A 19,069-nucleotide genomic window follows, 5' to 3' on the forward strand; every position below is an offset into this window, starting at 1 on the left:
ACCCATCCTTTGCTAATAACTGCAAACCTGCCCCCCACTTTAATCTTCAGAATATCCTGTTATATTCCCTCTGCTCCACTACCCAGACCAATCCTGTGGAGAAGGTTAGACTGGGACACCATGATTGGCCAAGTCACCCTGTGAACCTTAGCTGCCAAGTATCCAGTTTTTCGCGGGAAACCCCCGGATTTTAATCCGTTTCCCGCTGTTCTCCCGAATGGAGAAAAATACCGGAAATCCCCCAGATTTCCTACCTGCCAGGGAGCCTCCATTTTGGGTGCTGCTCTGCCCATGTGTGGGCACCAGAAATAGGGCAGAGCGGCACCGGAAGATGGCCGCTGCCATGCGGCCACCACCAAGATGGCTTTCAGCAGGAGACATGGCAGGTATGCAGTGAACACTGAGACTCACTGGTTTACCCAGTTGTAGCTCTTATCTATCACACCCTGCAGGTTCTGTGTCACTTCCCTGTCTTGAGATACAGAACTTGCTTTTGTATAGGGGAGCGAAAAAAGTTTGCAGATTTTAGCTCACTGTACACAGGGATGGAGAAGGTGGAAGTAATGTCCTAGTGACCCTGAGGATGAGCAGCTTGTTGCCCCTGGGCCTCAGAGAATTTTATCACAGTCCCAGAGGTTTTGGCTTAGAAGCCCAAGATCTTCTGCTTTCATGTTAAAGGATAAATCTAGTTTTCCAGCCCATATGACTACAGTGGTACCTCTAGTTGCGGACCACCCCGAAATGGATTAAGTCCGCAACTAGAGGAACCACTGTATAGAGATTTGTGAGAGAGAGCACTTGAGAACCTGGCCCAGTATCACCCAATGTGACTTTAAATAAGGCAAATAAAGGAATATATAAGGGGGTGGGAATCCACCCTCCAATTCCCATTGCTGTACACTGCGGATCTCTTCCTCCATTATGACAATTTCAACCTGATTCTATCTACTTTTATCCAGAAACAGGTTCTGATTTTGATCAGACTTGCTTCCAGACAAGTATGCCCAAAACTGAAGCATTTACGTTTTCTTCTATTTAGTAAACCTTTCGTAAGGCTGCCGGTCACCCCATGTATCAATGGGCAATCAACATTTCTGTCTAGAAGGCAGCAATCAGGCTGGTATTTATCGGGCAAAGTTTCTGTGACATGCAGCTTGTGGAAAGAAGAAAGCAGGGTTATGGGAAAAACTCTGAGGAAGCTTCATTTTCTACTTACTTGGAGGTGGTGGTAAAGCATTGATATTTGGTTTAATGTCAGGTGGGAATGGCGGTTTGACATCTTGATTAGGGGACAGGTATGGAGGAATATTGCTCCCTGGAGTCATAGGTGGCGTGGGGTTTCCTGGAACAGGTGAGTGAGGGTAATTCGCCACAGGAACAGGCCTTGACGGCTGCAAAATGGTAATTGCAATTGAAAAGAGAAGAGAAGAAATTATTGCAAGTGCCCCACAGCGGTGGAATGTGAGCTAAAACACCAGGCGATGCGAACATAGAAGTATTAACACAATACGCAATGACACAGGGAAGGTCTATACAACTCTTGATCCACCATGTCAAATGAAGCCCACCAGCCATGTGTGGCAGCCAACCAGGGACTTAATCAACACCCTATTTTGCTGCCTGCCTGGGATACTATAGTGCCTACATTTAAAATAGGAAGAAGCAACAGCTTCTGGCTGGCCACAATACAAAGCTGATGAGCACACTGCTTGGTGCATAAAGCTATGCAAGCCTAACACATTGAGATCTATAATTTGAGAACATTAGGACTTCCTGGCAGCTCTTGTCAAGCTGAGAAAGCTATTGCTCAAAATGTCACCGTAATCACACAATTACATTTTCTATAAGTCACAACCGCAAAACAGTTAAGAAGCAGGCCTCCGAAATGGTGAAAAACAGGAACACACTGAGGGGAAATAGAAACAGAAGTCTGGTGAGTGGAATTATAACCACAAAGTCCTGATAAGCTGAGGCAGAGTCTCGCAACAAGCCAAAGAAATGGAAACAAAAAAGTCGGCATTTTTAAAACGGAAGGAGATTCTGCCATCCGAAGAGGGAAGGTGCTCACGAAGAAACTCGCAAGGAGGACTCTGAGGATGGCAGCACTTAAGGGAATAACACACAAATGAGAACACAGAAGGTGGCGGCTGTTAAAATGGGACCCACCCACAGTCAAACAGAGGCAAAGGTGAGAAACTAATTGTCTCAGAAAGGACATCTATCAAATCCATCATAGTATCCAACACAACAAAGCTATTACAGTCCAAAAAAGCACACCAATTGGGAAAAATATCCTGAGGAGAGCCAACAGACAAAGAACTGCTTCCAAGTGGGCAGGAAAACAAGCTGGTGGATTCCATGAGAGCCAGCCCTCAGTTAATCTTTCCTGCCTTTGACCACATGGTGGAGCCACACCCCTTGGTGATTACCTTCATTACCCAATGAGAGAAACGGCAGCCGCTGCCTCTCTCTTAAAGTTTAGTTACAAATTACTGCACACTTTGACCTTATTATGTTGTTTCCTCACTCCTGCCACCATCGTCCAGTGATGTGTGTGTGGAAACACATGTACTACACAAAACAAAGCTAAAAGGAAATAACTCAGTATGGAGTAATTTAGCGACTCCTTGCTCCTTATAACTTGTGGTTCCATGGTCAGTGGTCTCAGAGATTTGTTATTATTACTTATTACGCAGAAACTGGCTAAATGACTCTGGCTCAGTCAATTTTGGTGTAATCCACACCGTGATCAACGGAAACCAATGTCCCCACTGTGGAAGGACGTGTGGATCCAGAATTGGCCTCCACAGTCACTTACGGACTCGTTGTTAAAACCGTGTTTATGGAAGACAATCTGACTCGGCTACACGAGTGATCGCCAAAGAAGAAGAAAGATGCAGACACCAGAAAAGTGGTGGAAGGAAAACTGGTCTCCCCTAAGCCACAGTTGGATGGAAGCAATGCCTCTCAGGAGTGATCCTGGCACTAGTGTGTAAAGAAGAAGAGAGAGGCACCTCTTCCTCTCTCTTGAATGTTTTACACCTCACAAAGGAGAATGCTTTAGGCCAGGGGGTGCTAACCTGAGGCCTTGCAGATGTTGCAAGACAACAACTTGCACCATCCCCGACTAGATAGAGAGGGGGAGAAATTCAATTCAGTTCACATTTAAAAGTGAAGTTTCCCAATTCACACTTTCAGGAACAATGTTGGGACTGGAACAGTGGCATCCTGCGGGGGGGGGGGGAGGGGGGCGAGGCAAAAATATGACCCTACCCTCCAGCCCTTGCACTGACTTCCCAAAGCCAAGAAGGTGAGGCACCCGGCTTTGGGAAGGAAGCACCAGGCTCTTGCAGGGTCCTAGAGCCTTTCTACCTTATTCCCAAAGCTGGGAAAGCACTTTGGGAAGGAGACAGGAGGACTCTAGGACCCTGTCAGAGCCTCACATCTCCTTCCTAAAACCCAGCACCTTCTAACAAGAAAGGCATCAAGGGCTGCCAAAAAAAATTGAGGTCTGTATGCAGCCTGTTCTAGTTGCAATCTGATTGTATGGGTTTTATTCAACTAAGATTTACGCAGAGTTTAAATTAATGGCCCTCAGTCATGTTCATTAATTTCAAGTAAAACCTAGTTGAATATAGCTCCAAATAGTCAACTGTACTTATTTACAGATTTCAGAATGGAGCTTGTGAACTCCAATTAATTCCTAAGAGATGGAGATCAATGAAGGATCACTCACCTTGTAATACTGTCCCATGTTGACCGTTGGAGGAGGATATTGCCCTGTGTTTTGCTGGTTTGGCATCCTTTGTCCAGGGTAGTTGGGAGATGTCAGGGGTCTGGGAGGGTTGGGAGCTGGGTACTGACCAGGCTGGGATGGAAACTGGCTATTTGGTCCATACTGCTGGTTTCCATAGTTTGGCTATTTTGTAAAAAAGGGAAGGCAAATTAGAAAGTGCACCTCCAGCTGAATGCAACTGATCTCCCTATGTAGTGGAATCGAGTTCAAACAAAAATGATCACAAGCAAATGGTTTGACTTCATTATACCTTGGCTGACACTTTCAAATGTTAGTGTGGTAATTAAAAACCTAAATTGTTTAATTGCCAGGCTCTGCTGAATACTAACAGGTCCCATCAGCCCAAATGGAGTGCTCAGGCCAAGAAAGTGATGTTTCTTATGTGTAGGGCTTAAAGGAAACATTGATTTATAAAAAGGGGATACAATCCGGTAAAAGCAGAGCACTCAAAATTCAAATTTATGCCCACAATACTGAAAAACATCCTCAAATTTCTTTCACTGAATTCAATGGGACTTAAAAGTGCTTAACTCTGATGTGGACTGTTCCTATTATAAATGATGAGGCTTAATTTACTCACCATCAATTATATATTTTACAGCACCACAAAAACACTGTTTTTCAGGAAAGGCAGTATAAAGAACATATAAATCTTAATAGCAGTGCATATTTTGGAGACCTAAAATATATAACCACATATATATATAGCTGTAGAGTTGTATGCCGCACAGAGTAAATGAAATTACCACAAACACACACCCAGCCATGTATTACATTTCAGTGACTGGTGCATAAGCCATGTGTGAGTTTTCTGCAAATTATCTATCCATATAATGAAATACTACTACTACTACTACTACTACTACTATTACCACTAATAATAATAATAATAATAATAATAATAATAATCTTTGTACCCTGCCCATCTGACTGGGTTGCCCCAGCCACTCTGGGTGGCTTCCAACTATATATAAAAACATAAAACATTACATGTTAAAAGACCTCCCTATACAGGGCTGCCTTCAGATGTCTTCAAAAGGTTATGTAGTTACTCATCACCTTGACATCTGACGGGAGGGCGTTCCACAGGGTGGGTGCCACTACCGAGAAGGCCCTCTGCCTGGTTCCTTGTAGTTTCACTTCTCGCAGTGAGGGAACTGCCACAAGGCCCTCAGTGCTGGATCTCAGTGTCCAAGCTGAATGATAGGGGTTGGCAAGACTCCTTCAGAAACACATCATCTGTATAGCATGCATAAGAGCAGGAGAAACCTCTGCTGCTGCTCACCTCTCCTGGATACGGCCTCTTCATGCCCTGCATAGGCAAAGACTGGGGACGCGGGCCAGGGTAGGCTTGCTGTGGCATCCTTTGCCCGTGGTTGAAGGGATTCATTCCAGGCGGCCTGGGCTGGTTCATGCCCATAGGTGGCCCACTCATACTGGAAGGCGTCATGCCCGCTCCCATGCTGCCAGGGTTCATGCTGCCTGGCATGGAAGCCGGGCCACGGGGGCCAGGCTGGTTCATGAACTGGTTGTTGTAAGCCTGAGTTGGACCCATCTGGAAAGAGGAACAAACCTTCAACAGAAGAAGAAAAAAGAATAAAATGCGACATGCATTTAAAATGAGAGGGGGAGCCAAGTTGAAGGGAGTCGGGGATATGTCGCATTTTAAAATCAGCAAATGGGGAGGGCGGTAGCGTTCCTCCGCCTATCTGCTTACAGCAGGTGTAGCTGGAATTCTAAAAGTGACTAAAAAGTATGCAAAAGTTAGTAAGTTTCTCAGAGGCATGGGAACTCCATGTTGTGGCCTGTAATATATGTTGCACACTTCTACTTTTTGTTCTGTGGTACTTCAAAATAAACTCATAATAAGTATATGTTGTACACTTATTATGAGTTTATTTTGAAGTACCACAGAACAAAAAGTAAAGGAATGCACCACTATCTACTATAGTTGGGTTTTTCAAAAGGGATAAAAAGTCATGAGGTAAGTTTTAGGAGCACAACCTGAGACATTCTGCATGCAAAGCATGTTCTCTATCACTGAGCTTCCCCATTGGAGAACCACCCCCTCTTACTTTCTTCTGCATCCTGTGGTTTAACCCGTTGTCATCCCATAAGAGGACCCACACTCTTATTCCAACAATTTTCTTGTCCAAATCTGATAGTCCTCCCTCATGTCTCTTTCCATTTCCTTCAGAACCTCTTTATGCTTTTGCCTAATAGTCCTTCTGCATTAGCAGGTTTTCACAGTTCTCTGGATGTCATAGGCTTTGCTGCTCTGATGTCACAGAGCAACTCACCAGCTGAGTGCTTTAAAGGCTACAGAATCTAAATTTTGAGGTACATAAACAAAACTCTTTTAAACTGAATTGCTTCATCTAATGTAGTAAACCACTAACTTCCAAAGACTTCTTTGTCGGTGCGCTTGAATGGTTTCCAAGAAAAGACATTGAACCCTTCTATTCATGTATGAGTTTAGAGATGAAAGGGAAGAAATGCGACTGCTACTCTTATAGGTCAGGTGGTTGTATTTTAGAACAAAGGGCTCAGGAGCAAAGGTCTAAGACTGGCTTACAGGGTGAAATGAATCTCCAAGGTAAAGAAAACATAGTTCTGAAGTGCAAAACTTCAGGCCAGCCATCAATGTATACAAGAGACTTTCTCTTGCTTAATCATAAAGGTAAAGCGACCCCTGACCATTAGGTCCAGTCACGGACGACTCTGGGGTTCTGGCGCTCATTTTGCTTTACTGGCCGAGGGAGCTGGCGTACAGCTTCCGGGTCATGTGGCCAGCATGACAAAGCCACTTCTGGCAAACCAGAGCAGCGCACAGAAACGCCGTTTACCTTCCCGCCGGAGCGGTACCTATTTATCTACTTGCACTTTGACATGCTTTTGAACTGCTAGGTTGGCAGGAGCTGGGACTGTACAATGGGAGCTCACCCCGTCGTGGGGATTCGAACCGCCAACCTTCCGATCAGCAAGCCCTAGGCTCTGTGGTTTAACCCACAGCGCCACCTGCACCCCTGCTTAATCATAGAATTTAAGAGTTGGAAGGGCCCCAGAGGATCATCTAGTCCAACCCCCTGCAATGCTGGAATATGCAGCTGTCCCATACAAGGATTGAACCTGCAACCTTGGCATTTTCAGCACCATGCTCTAATCTAGGTATGAACTTTTTATTTCTCAGCCTCTCTTCCAAAACCCTAAATGAGTCTAACCCTTAAGACAGGCATCCCCAAACTTTGGCCCTCCAGATGTTTTGGACTACAATTCCCATCTTCCCCGACCACTGGTCCTGTTAGCTAGGGATCATGGGAGTTGTAGGCCAAAACATCTGGAAGGCCGCAGTTTGGGGGTGCCTGCTTAAGACATAGAGTCTAACACTTCCTTTTCACTAGAAAGGGGAGCTTCATAGGTTTACAAGTATGTAAGTTCCTGGTGGTGAGCTAGGAAGCTACAAAAAACATGGGGTTCAAAAAGTGGCTGAGCAACTAGAAGCTGGGTGTGTTAGCAACAAAGATAGGCCATCTATAATAACCAACATAAATATTCAGGAATATTTCTGCCCCTTTAATTATTTGAGATATCTAGAAGGGCTTTGCTTTTCAGAACACATCTCTTTGTGGAAGCCTTATTTATAACTCTAGAACCAACATCCCAGGGAACCCCTCTAAGCCATCTCATTACTAGAAGTCTGGTTGTTTGAGTTTTAAAAGTTATGGTGTTTCTTACTGCTTTCTTTGGTTTTAAAATGTTACACATTTATTAATTATGGTTTTTCCTCTATTTGTCTTTATAGTTCCAATTGTGACTGGCAGTTTATTAACATTTTTTCCAGAAAGGTTGATTAATGTATTTAAGAATTAAAGAAAATGAACTAGCATTTCCATCCAGCAATCACCTGCTTCTTGCACATGCAGTACATTCCCAAGTTTTTGTAACTTGAAGTTACCAATTATACCTAAAGCATAATAAAGGGGAAATGACTCTATGGGAGTAGGCTGCTTCTCTTACCGGTCCATACTGATTCATTTCCTTGTTCTGTGTTTCCTGAAGGGCTGCAACTGTTGCTGTGGCAGTAGCTGTGGCTGTAGCTGCCGCTGCAGCAACAGCAGCAGCGGCAGCAGCAGCGGCTGGTTGAGTGAAATCAGCAGGCGGCCTGGTGTGGGGCGGCATCCCCATTCCTGCAGGATTATTAGGGCCTCCTGGGTAGCTAAAGGAGAAAATGCAATTAAAAGGCATCAGTGTTCGAGCTTGCATTTGGGACTGTAACAGACACAATATGGGGGGGAGGGGGAGATGTGCAGAATGAAAGTGAGATGCTACAGATATATACCAATATTTGATAATCCCTGTACAGAGTTTAGGGAATTCTGCAACTGCAGCATAACTCTGGATGCTTTCAAATATAACATTGGCCCCCACAGAATTGAGTCACTTTATACTTCTCCGCTGATTTCTTCTGCTGCTTTAATTCTCACACCTCATTCTAGGTGGCAATCCTTTGCAAATTCCACTCTTCTCCCCTCCCAAGAGTATCCACTGCAAACGTACTATTTACATTCGTGCTCAATTCCCAAACCCACCCCAATCCCAGCTTTCTGATTATTTTTGTTCCCTTTCATGAATTCTGTAACCCCCATCCGCTGAGAACTTTTGCAGGGAATTGCTTTTCTCCATCTGCATATTTTCTCAGAAATGTGGCAGCTCCAGAAAAATTCACCAGGCACCCCACCGCCACATCTTCAGGCAACCTAGAGGAAAGAAGGGCTTCCCCTCCTCAGTGGGGCAATGACAGCACGTTGGGGTACTTGGTAGGTCTAGGTATGCCAACATGAATCGATAACAACATCAGTCTGCATAAACATAAATCAATGAGGCATGCCTGAATTGTTTCTGAACAATGCAGATAAATATAACCATCTAAGACCAATGTTTTGTCAGATGAATTTTCTGTGGTGACAATTCGAACGCAAGCACAGTATTGTTGGGCCTCGGATTCAGTCACATTCAAAGATCATTTTCTCATGCAAAGCAGCAGTACTTGTATCCATCAATATCCTTCACATACTAGCTTAGCAAAATGTTAATCATGGCTAAACTGTGGTTTGTGTCACAATTTCAGAGTTAATTAAAACTTTATTTTAGGTGTTTATTAGAGTTAATTGATTGACCTAAGTCATTTGCAAATCATTTCCTGCTACTGTGATTAATTTCCCTCTGAGTCTAGACAGCCCCTTTTTTTTAAAGCAACTATGTAGTTTTACTAGGCATAGTTAACTGTAACCCCTTTGGACTTTTTGCATAAGCAGAAAAACAAATTGATGGCATGATTATCCATTAACAGGACACTATACTGTTAAGGCTCCAGCTCCTATGTTTATGTCACCCTCTTTTTTCACTGTCCCCCCTCCCAAGAATGCCCTAAAGCTGAGACTGTGATTTTTGTTCCCTTATTGTAAAGGTGATGAACAATAAGAAAAGTGAAATTTCAGTAAGCTAACTATCTTATAACTATATATGCTTCAGGTTCGAAGACCCCAACTATATAAGGTTCAAAGACCCCATAACTACATAACTTTCAGTAAGACAATAATTTTATAACCATATTATAGGAGGACTATAATCTCTCTAGCATGTCAGATTTATGGTAGTATGGGTCTCTTGGGGTCTGATCAGATTAAGAGACTGGAAGTGGCCCTCAGGTTTGCCTGTTCTTTTCCTCACCTTGGGATGATAAGTGAGCAACCAAACCAGAAATCACCAGACTTTATTTCCATATGCAGTCTCCATGTCCTTGTGAAACAGAACCCTGTGAACCTCCATGTTCCTGGACTACAACTCCCATCATCCCTGACAACTGTCCATGTCAGCTGGGGCTGATGGGAATCAGAGTCTCATAGTGTCTGGAGGGACCTGGGTTTCCTATCCCCGACTTTAAGGCAAGTTCACAGAGAATCAATCCATTGGCGCCTATTAACTGTGAGAATTAAATGGATCCTCCATCTAGAAAGGCACTATATCACCCAATTCTGGATGTTAGGGGAAGCAACAAGAAAGGCTCATTACCAACAGGTCCTGTTTGTGTCCTTCCCAAAGGCATCAGACTGGCAACTGCTGAGAAAAGAATGTTGGGTTGGATCTAGCAGGTGAGTTTTTATTTGCATGTCTTATCGAGCTGAGGGAGCGTGATGTGCCTCTCAGACATGTGTATGTGGCCCATGTGTTGTATGGCAAAGGACTTTGTCATTTAAGCTGCTCCTGCTTAAAATACACCCATTCATTGCCTACTTAGATGCCTGAGAAGGGCAAAGTTCCATTCTACACAAACCAGCCTTACCTTCCCCCAAAGCCTCCACTCCCTGGGTAGTTGGGCCGCCCATACATGCCCTGTTGCATGTACGGCTGATTGGAGCCTGCCTTGGCCGAGAACTGCTGTTGCTGCCCAGCAAACTGAGGTGAATTCATGCCAGGATTGCTGGTAGTCATCCCAGAAGCCATGGGATTTCCTCCTGGGTTCATAGGATTGTTAGCATTTGCCATGGGATTTCCCAGCACCTGGTTGAAAGAAGAAGAAAAATGGAAGTGGCATCTGAACAGTCCTGACAGCTCTGATAGCAGCACTCATTCCATTACAGGAGGTGTAGCTCTGTGTCAGGTTGTATGCTTTTGTGCAGACAGCTGCAACTTCAATCTCTGGCAGATCCAGAGAAAGGATCTTTGGAGGGACCAGGGGTGGGGGTGGGGAGCCTGATATCGTGAAACATCGCTGTGGCTAGATGAACTAATGGCCTGACTCTGTCTAAGGCACCTTCCCTTATTGCTCACCCTTATTATCTCAGGTCCCTACCTATCCAGTGGTCTTAGAGCATGGGCTACCTGGAACCACGTAAGAGTCCCCAGAAGAGGGATGGCTAAATTCAGTCTTGGTGATTGCTTATTTTCTCCTCTAGAATCTCCATGGTCCACTTAATGTGTTTTACATTTGCAAAGCAAGAATGCAAATTCAGGATCTCACAAAAGTTAAATATATAATGAATTGGGATTAAGTGATCACTCTTGCTTCAGAACGTAAGGAATGTGTTGCAGAATAAGATTAAGATCCACCCAGTGCAGCTTTATTTTATTTTTAAATCCCATCAACCAGCAATTACTAGGTTATCCACTTGAAATCCCTGCTGGACAGTGGTCTACCTTCTGCCCACACCTGCACTGAAAGATCCTAAGGGCACAGGACTATTGTTGCCTTTGAAAGCATGGATGTGCCTTGATTCGCTGCCTTCAGTGAAATGGGAAGGGGTCACCCTACCCTGCCACTGCCACTGCCTCCCTTACCAGGGTCACACAGCAGTAACCACAAAGCGATGACGCTGGTCAAGATCTCACAGAGTACACGAGATTTCGCAAGATTTTGGTGGGATACTGCTGGAAGCTGCCCAAGGCAGCTGTCTCAGCCTGCCTTATGGGCGGGCAGGCCTTGTTTGAAAGCCAAATTTAGGCCCAGTAGAGATGGATGGTTTTTCCAGTCACTTTGCAGTTTTCCTTTTTCTAATATACACATCTTTGCAAGCAATTTCCCCATATAATGCATTTTCATCATGTTAAACATGCACATCTCTGTGTGCACTTCCTACAATGAATTGGAGAAGTGTGTCACAAGATTTGGAGAAGCACAAATTTCATAGGATAGCTATGTTTTGTTTCAGACACGTGAACTTGGTAGGTTTAATGCAAACCAAACAATCCCTCCAGCCTCCTAGGGCCCAGGAATTATTTTTTCCAGCCTCCAGCGTTCTGATCCAAAGAATGGTTACCGAGGAGAGAAGCCACAAAATGAAGCTTACCTGGCTCTGGGAGGTGTTAGTCACACCCCATACTGTAGTGACCACTGACAGGGAGCCTGGTGGTTGATTGGTGTTTTGCTGCCAAGGAACAGAATCATACGGGAAAGTCCCATCACTGCAAAAAAGAAAATGGGGAGGGGGGGGGGAGAAGAGATACACCTAGTATATAAAGTCATACTTTATAATTTAAAGGAGTGCTTGGGCTGGGTGGGAAGAGCAATCTTTTAATTTTCATTCCCCAGCCAATACACTAACTTGGTGAACTGCCTGACAGTGATAACATTTACAAAGTTAATAGCTTCTGTTTGGTTGCAAGGAGAGCAATTGCTTTTGCATCAGCGAAGGGAAGAAATACGTTTGACAGTGAAGCACAAATGCATATGACAATGATTATGGAGGTGAATGGCAATGAAATTAGTTGAAGCATGAAGAGTTTCACTTTTGAAACTATGCTACCTGCAGAAGTAGCAAATGGCAATAAATTTGCGAAAGTGGATTTTTAGCAACTGAAGCAACACATGAAGCAAAGTGGATGCTTGGATACATTTGCTTTGGCAATGTCATTTATTTTTAAGCTCTTGAGCCACCATGGCTTTAGCTCCCTTGTCCCAGCTCAATCAGGTCTAGACTCCAGCTCTTTCTTCCTGCACTGGCTCACAGCAATCCTTTAAAGGAACAGCAGTTGCTACATGAGCTAAAATTAGAATTCAGAGGGCATCCTCTCACACGTTGCATAAGCAGCACACCCAAAAACCCCTATTAGTGTTCTATGAGAGCTACTGTGGTACACAGAGTAAGAATCAGCTGTGAAACAGGAAGTGCAATGAATTTACTAGGTAAGGGTCTTTTCTCTTTTGGTCCATCGTCCCGAATCAGCAATCTGGGGATAACAACACTGACCTGCCTTACAGGGGTTGTTGTACGTATACTGAGATAAAATATATTCAAAGCACTTTGGACATTCGAAAAACACTGCATAAAAGCTTTTATTACTATAAAACCCTGATGTAATAAAATTACATATTTTGTGACATAGGATAGCCAGGATTATCTGCCCCCCCCCCCCGATAAATTATATTCATGCATACAGCTAAATAGATCTAGCCTCTCTTTCTGTGAGCTTAGGTTGATATAAAGAACATACTCTAAAAAAATCCCCATGACCTTGCTACATAGGTGATCAAATATGGTAGAAAACTCTACAAATGTCACAATCCATTTGCATCACAAGCAGGACCTAGATGTATGGTTGATTCTAATACAGCTCAAGAGAGCTTCCTGGTGCACCAAATCTACAGGCATGTGCACAGTCAATCTGATGGGATATTAGGGAGAACAGGAGGCTTGCATGCGTCTCTCACCTCCCTCCTCTTGTATCAGGCACAAAAGAGAGTTGGATGGTGGACATAAGAAGCCCAATATTCTCCTAACATCTCATCATGCTGCCTGTTCACACATAAATGGGAAAGGAAATCAGGGCTGTAGGATGCTGTCTTGGGACCCTCCATGCACAAGTGCTGTACCTGCAGATGTGAACAGACCATGCCTGCAGGCACTATATCCACCTGTAAATGTATTATTATTTATTTATTCTCAAAACCTGCAACCTACAGCTTGGTCTTTGATGTGCACCTGCTCTGCATTAATTGGCATACCTGCATATCATATTTTTAAACTTAAATAGGTGCAAGCCATTAACACAGGAATGTAAAATATAAAATTTCAAGCTTTCCAATACGTATAAATTAAATAATCTTTGAAGATAGATATGAATGTGATGAATTAATACAGGGGTTATGGTGCTGGGCAAAGTCAGGCTATCTTTTTGTTGAAGTACAATTCTGCTAACTTTGGTTGCTATGATTTCCAGTGCTGGAGCACTTGAGGCTGTTTATTACAGATAATGGAAACACTCCTACTCAAAATGTGTGTTACATAAAGCTTGGGAATGAGAGTTTATGTGTAAAAATTAAAAACCAGCGGTTAAGTTTTATTTGTACACGGCATGGGGATCCAAACATGGCAACAACTCATAATCAAAATTGACCTAGCAGGTCCTACCTGTTGAAAATGAGCAATGGACAAAAACAAAAGTAACAATACAAATGGAATAAACAAACTGGATCTGAAACATCTTCTTAACCATGATACACAATTAAGAATGCAAATGTTTATTTTGAGGGCATCCCTTTGAAATGGATATTGTGCATGACTGGAGGGGATGCAATGGGAACAGAAACACAATTTAAAAGGTGCTTAGCTTCCTCCAAAACTTAAAACAGGCTGACTTCTCAAGAGTAACAATGGGGGAAGTTTTAACATTAACTTTCCTTTGGAGGACAATGCTATTGTGGATAATTTTCTAACCTAAATAAGCATAAAGACACTGGCTTTCAACTTGTGTAACCTGAAGTGGATTGTACCAATGGCATCATCACAACCATCTTTTCTTTTTTTTAAGAAAAAGGAAAGAAAGAGAAAACATAAATGTGGGCTCCATGTTGCAGATTGGGGCTAGAGGTGAACAGAAAGGTTGAAGACAACCACTTTAATGCAACCTGAGACTTCTAATAGGTGTTGCTATGATGAAGCTACAGGAGACCCCAAGGACTGAAAATAATCTGTTAGTCTGTCAACACTTTTATTTAGACCCTCATTCTCAGACTAAGCTTTACCTAGGGAATACTGCACACAACATGGAAATAGGTTGCACTGTGAATACTGAAACTTGCTATCTAGTAAAAGATATCAAGTAAATGTGCCAAGAATCAGGATACTAGTTTTTATACCACAGTGTGATTTTATGAAAACGTAGCAAAATCCTTCCAGCACTAAAATCAAACAATTAAAGAAACTGCAAGATCAAGAACAAAGTACAGTATTCGCTTGCAGTCAGCTGGGACATTAGTTTTCCTCATCGTCTGGGACCATACGTTACAGCCAATTCACTTTTCAGCCTCCTAGCTGCTGCTTCTCCACTGAAGGAGTAACTTTCCCTGCCAGCTACTTCCCCACTGCAATTCTCCCTGCCATTTTTTTCTCAGCTGGAGTGTCAGCATCATGTTTCAATCACGTGTCTAGAACAGTGGTTTCCAATTAGCTAAGTTCTGTGCCCCCCCCTGTTTTTCATAAGCCAAGCCATGGAACCACTACTTTTGCAAATTTTGATATCTCTATAGTAGCTTTTGTTATGTGACTAGTGCCATGGACCCCCTGCAGTCTGCGGACCACCAATTGGGAACCACTGGTCTAGAACATTGGCAAGGGGCAAACCAAGGGAGCGGGGTGCAAGGGGAATGGAAGGGGGTGTTTGGGGGTATGGAAGCCCCACTTCCACACACAACTTTTGTCTCCCAACTCTGCTTTTTGAGAAGAGGCACCTAGCCTTCGGAAATTTAATTTGGCAGCATAATGCGTTCTATCAGTCTGAGTCTCTTAAGTGTCACTGCAACCGGCGTTTCCTTGATTCTTTTATAGAACGCTCTAGTGTCTATATGCTTAACTGTAGGGTGGTAATGCTTTCACATATTCTGCAGTTCCTCTTCACAATGCCCACATTTACTGTGGTTCTGTTCTTTAATACCCCAATCCTGCAATTACCTGCTAGGCGGTTTGCTGGGAGTCTCATGCTAACAAGATGCACTGAGGGTAAGCACAGCTCCTTAAACTTCCCAAAATCAGCTAAGAAAACTCCAGTGGTCATGGACTGGAAGGTGGAATCAGGGGACCTGGATTCAAATCCCTAGGCAACCCTAGACTTAGTGAATAGCCTTTTAAAAAAATCCCTTCCCAGGTTTAGTTAGTTCTATGTGTATAGCATAAATAATGGTGACCCATCTCATCACAGAACTATCATGTGAAGATAAGTGAAGTAAAAATGTTGTTTCTCCCTCTGGGGCTTAGTGACAGGGCAAGACACAAGTCTCAATTATTAAACAACTACCCCACCCTAACTGAAATGTCCTTGGGACATTTCTGTCTGACTTTGTGTACAGTAACTGTAACTGTTCCATATTCACATTGGCACATCTTGTCTATGAAAACAGCTTTGATCCAAAAGCAGCCTTTTGCTCTGGTGCTGTTTACCCACATGCCCCACTGGTAATGCCAGTGAAGGAGTAAAGGCAGGAGGAGTAAAGGTGAGTTTCCTTAGGATTGAAACATAAAGCATGGATTTGGTGGTACAAAGAGGGAGCTATCAAAGGACAGAGCACTGCAGAGAACTGTTCCTGAAGCACTAAATGCAGGGGAAGAACCTGGGGACGAATAGCTACGGGTAAATCTATCTTAGTATATGAACTATCCCTTTCTGTGGCTAATCCACAGAGAACAAGGGAGTCTTTTACAGCCTATTTCAGAGCCTGGCTCTTTAGCGCAAGCTGTAGAGACTCACGCTTTCAGCTCTGGAGGTCCCCGTTTCAATCTCTGGGGTCTGTCAAGATGGCAGCCGTCACATATGCACCTATGAATCAGAAGGGAAAGTGTAGGTCCAGAATAAATATTGAAAGCCCTAACAAAGCACATTGATTACCCTGTTTTGCATGTGGTCCTCACAATGATGTCATCTATGACCTGGGGCTAAGTTATGCTTATAGCTACTCCAGACAATGGGCAGGCAAGCACACACACATGCACACACACACACCCACACCCTTGGCTTTCCTCACTTCATCCAACTTATTTTTGCTTTCAAACAGGAAAATTGCAGTATTATCTAATCAGCCTCTGTTACTTTACCACCAAAGAGGAAAAGGAGCACATTAGCAAATCACAAAGCTAGATAAATTGCTAATATTTTGTTACATACTCACTAACACACAAAGAATAAGCTACAGTCTGATATGTATCTATACAATACAGGGGGCGTGGGGGTGATATTCTGAAAATACCATATTCACATTGAGTTTTTTCCTGCAACATATAATATTGCTTATTCCATGTCATGGCATCATCATGTGCACCTCCCTGCATTTGAAAGCAGCAGGGGCAGACTTTGGTAATACGGTGCCCTGAGTAAGGGCAAAATTTGGCGCCCTCCCCCCAAATATTTATTATTTTTGCAGTAATTACTTTTAGTGCAGTTGCTTTTTAAATTGATCTTCTCAGTAGGTACTAGTATAAATTGTTGTTGCCATTTTGCACGCCCTGTGCAGAAGAACATCCTGCACAACCCTAAATCCGGCGCTGCCAGCATGGACTGGGGGTGAAGAAAGACACAGAATGCTGCAACCATGACACAAGGCTATCATTTCTACATGTTACAGGTATGAAGGGAGAGTACTTGACATAGGGATGCCTATCATCTTGCTCATAATAATAATTTTATTCTTTATACCCTGCCTACCTGGGCAGCTTCCAGAATATGTACTTCTGCCCCAAGACACAAGGGAAGCACTTTGAAAGAAATATTGGGATTGCTGTTTTAAACTGCAGACTATGTGAATAGATGCACGAGAAATCTGACATTCCCAAAGACCCCTGCATCTGTGAAAAACAGTATTAATCTCAGAGTCACAACACTGGACATTAACCACTTAGCAGCTCTGATGGGGAAATAAGTAATGCAGGTAGTAAAACAATTGGAGAGTAGAGTTAATCTGTAACTGTGCGGGCTGGTGCCAGAGGCTGGCTCAGACAGGCATGTGCTGGAGTGCAGAGCATTCTGAAAGGCCCAGTGAAGTGATTATGCCATCGTTCTCACCCTGCCTGGTGTGCCTAGAAGACGAGGCTTTCTCAGAAGCAAAGCGAGAAACAGCACAGAGGACTAGAGTGTATGACAGACCAGTTGAGCATATAAGCATGTAAATCTGCCTAATACAGAGTCTGACCATTGGCTGATCTTGCCCAGTGTTGACTACTCTCATTGACAGCAGCTCTCCAGTGTTTCAGTAATGGCTCTCCCACAGCCTTGATACCCGATATCTGGAATTGGAAATGCCAGGGATTGAACGAGGGACATTCCATGTGCAAGGCATGGGCTGCCTCTGAGCTACAGCCGCTGACTCCAAAGTGAGAGCTTGATAGAGGGACAGCAGGATGGGAGGTTAGGGGAGAGAGAGAGAACTAGGAAAGGAGGCCAGGGAAAAGGTAGAGGACAAAGTGAGCACTAGGGTGGACCTGATCCCCATGCCAGATCCATGGGGATACCAGGTATAGCCGAAGAAGACACATCTCTCCCTTATGCATCATATGCCATTGATTGAAACCAGTGTACTGTGACCAGACCAGCTATACTAGACTACAGTGTTCAACAGGGACTTGACATAAAAAAAAATCATTCTAAAGAACTGAACTATAAGAAACCTGCCAATATAAGATAAAACTAACTGTAATCCAATTAACTTTGAGGAGAGCCAGTGTGGTGTATTGCTTAGTGTGTTGAACTTTGACCCAAGAGACTTGGGTTCAAATCTATGATGTGTTGTGGGTGACTCACCTTTTCTTCGCCTAACTCCTCTCACAACATTGTTGTGAGGTTAAATACTGCCCTCATCCCTTTTGTGTCTAAATAAAATTTATAAATTACTAGAAACCTTTATGCATGTATTACGTCCCTTCCTCACCCTACTCAAATGCACTGAGCTCAGGTGAGGACCTTGGGGTGCTCTGTAGTACATCCTGTTGCAAAGGGGTAAATGTAGAGTCCCTTCTGAAATTGCCTCCTTGCACTGCTCCTTTTATGCTGGGAATCCTAATCGTGTGAAGAGGACAATGAGGCAGCTCCTTCTCACAGCTCCCAGGAAGGAAACATTGGTGTAGGAACTACCGGTAGCCGAATCCCTGACTCCTCCCAGGCTCCAGGCATTATTAGGGCGGCATGAAAAGCAGCAGCTTCCTTGCTGCCAGGATAATACCAGAACGGGGGCTTAGATGACAAGATGCTACAGAAGACATTTCTCTTGTCTCTGTACCAGTTGTGCACAAGAGGAAACTTTGGCGCATGCAGCTTGACATGTCATACTACCGCTGCAGGACTGAGAAAAAATTGTACTTGTCAAGACTCCATCTTTTAAAAACCACTGAAAGCTTCAAAAGCTTGGTTCTTTATTGCTGTGTTTTTCAAACTGTGTTCTGGGGACCTCTAGAGATCTTCAATGAGAAAATCAGGAAACGTGGGCAAGCTGCCCAAGACAACTTCTTTATCACAACCAAAGCCATCCCTGCCATGCAGAGCCACATGAGATTTTTTTGGTAGCATGCTTCATTCAAGGGGCCTCCCTAACAAAAACGGGCCTGGGCAATGTCCTATGTGCATACTTTAAAACAGTGTTTCCCAACCCTTTTCTGACCGTGGGCCCCTTTCAGCATAGCCAAGGGGGGCAGGGTAGCTGTCCCCAGTAGTAAAAATCGATACAAATCTGAGGTTCTGCCCACCCCCCAACAAAAATCCTGGCTGCGCCCATGCGCCTGCCCTACCGATAGAAAG

At 43.7% G+C, this 19,069-nt stretch overlaps 1 protein-coding gene across 6 annotated transcripts in view; it reads right to left on the reverse strand.

Moving 5' to 3' along the window:
- Positions 1–19,069, reverse strand: part of ZMIZ1 (zinc finger MIZ-type containing 1) — a 126,341-nt gene that overhangs the window by 20,630 nt on the left and 86,642 nt on the right. For 3 of the 6 annotated variants that reach the window (XM_060275006.1, XM_060275008.1, XM_060275011.1), the window contains 7 exons: positions 16,037–16,105; positions 11,644–11,758; positions 10,140–10,357; positions 7,814–8,012; positions 5,082–5,369; positions 3,737–3,919; positions 1,217–1,391 (listed from right to left, as the gene is read on the reverse strand). In XM_060275006.1, coding sequence (XP_060130989.1) covers positions 1,217–1,391; positions 3,737–3,919; positions 5,082–5,369; positions 7,814–8,012; positions 10,140–10,357; positions 11,644–11,758; positions 16,037–16,105 — 1,247 coding nt within the window. The remainder of the gene's footprint in view (positions 1–1,216; positions 1,392–3,736; positions 3,920–5,081; positions 5,370–7,813; positions 8,013–10,139; positions 10,358–11,643; positions 11,759–16,036; positions 16,106–19,069) is intronic. The other 3 variants (XM_060275007.1, XM_060275010.1, XM_060275009.1) reach the window with 3 other exon arrangements.

Source organism: Zootoca vivipara, chromosome 5, assembly GCF_963506605.1.
Source record: "Zootoca vivipara chromosome 5, rZooViv1.1, whole genome shotgun sequence".
NCBI lineage: Eukaryota > Metazoa > Chordata > Lepidosauria > Squamata > Lacertidae > Zootoca > Zootoca vivipara.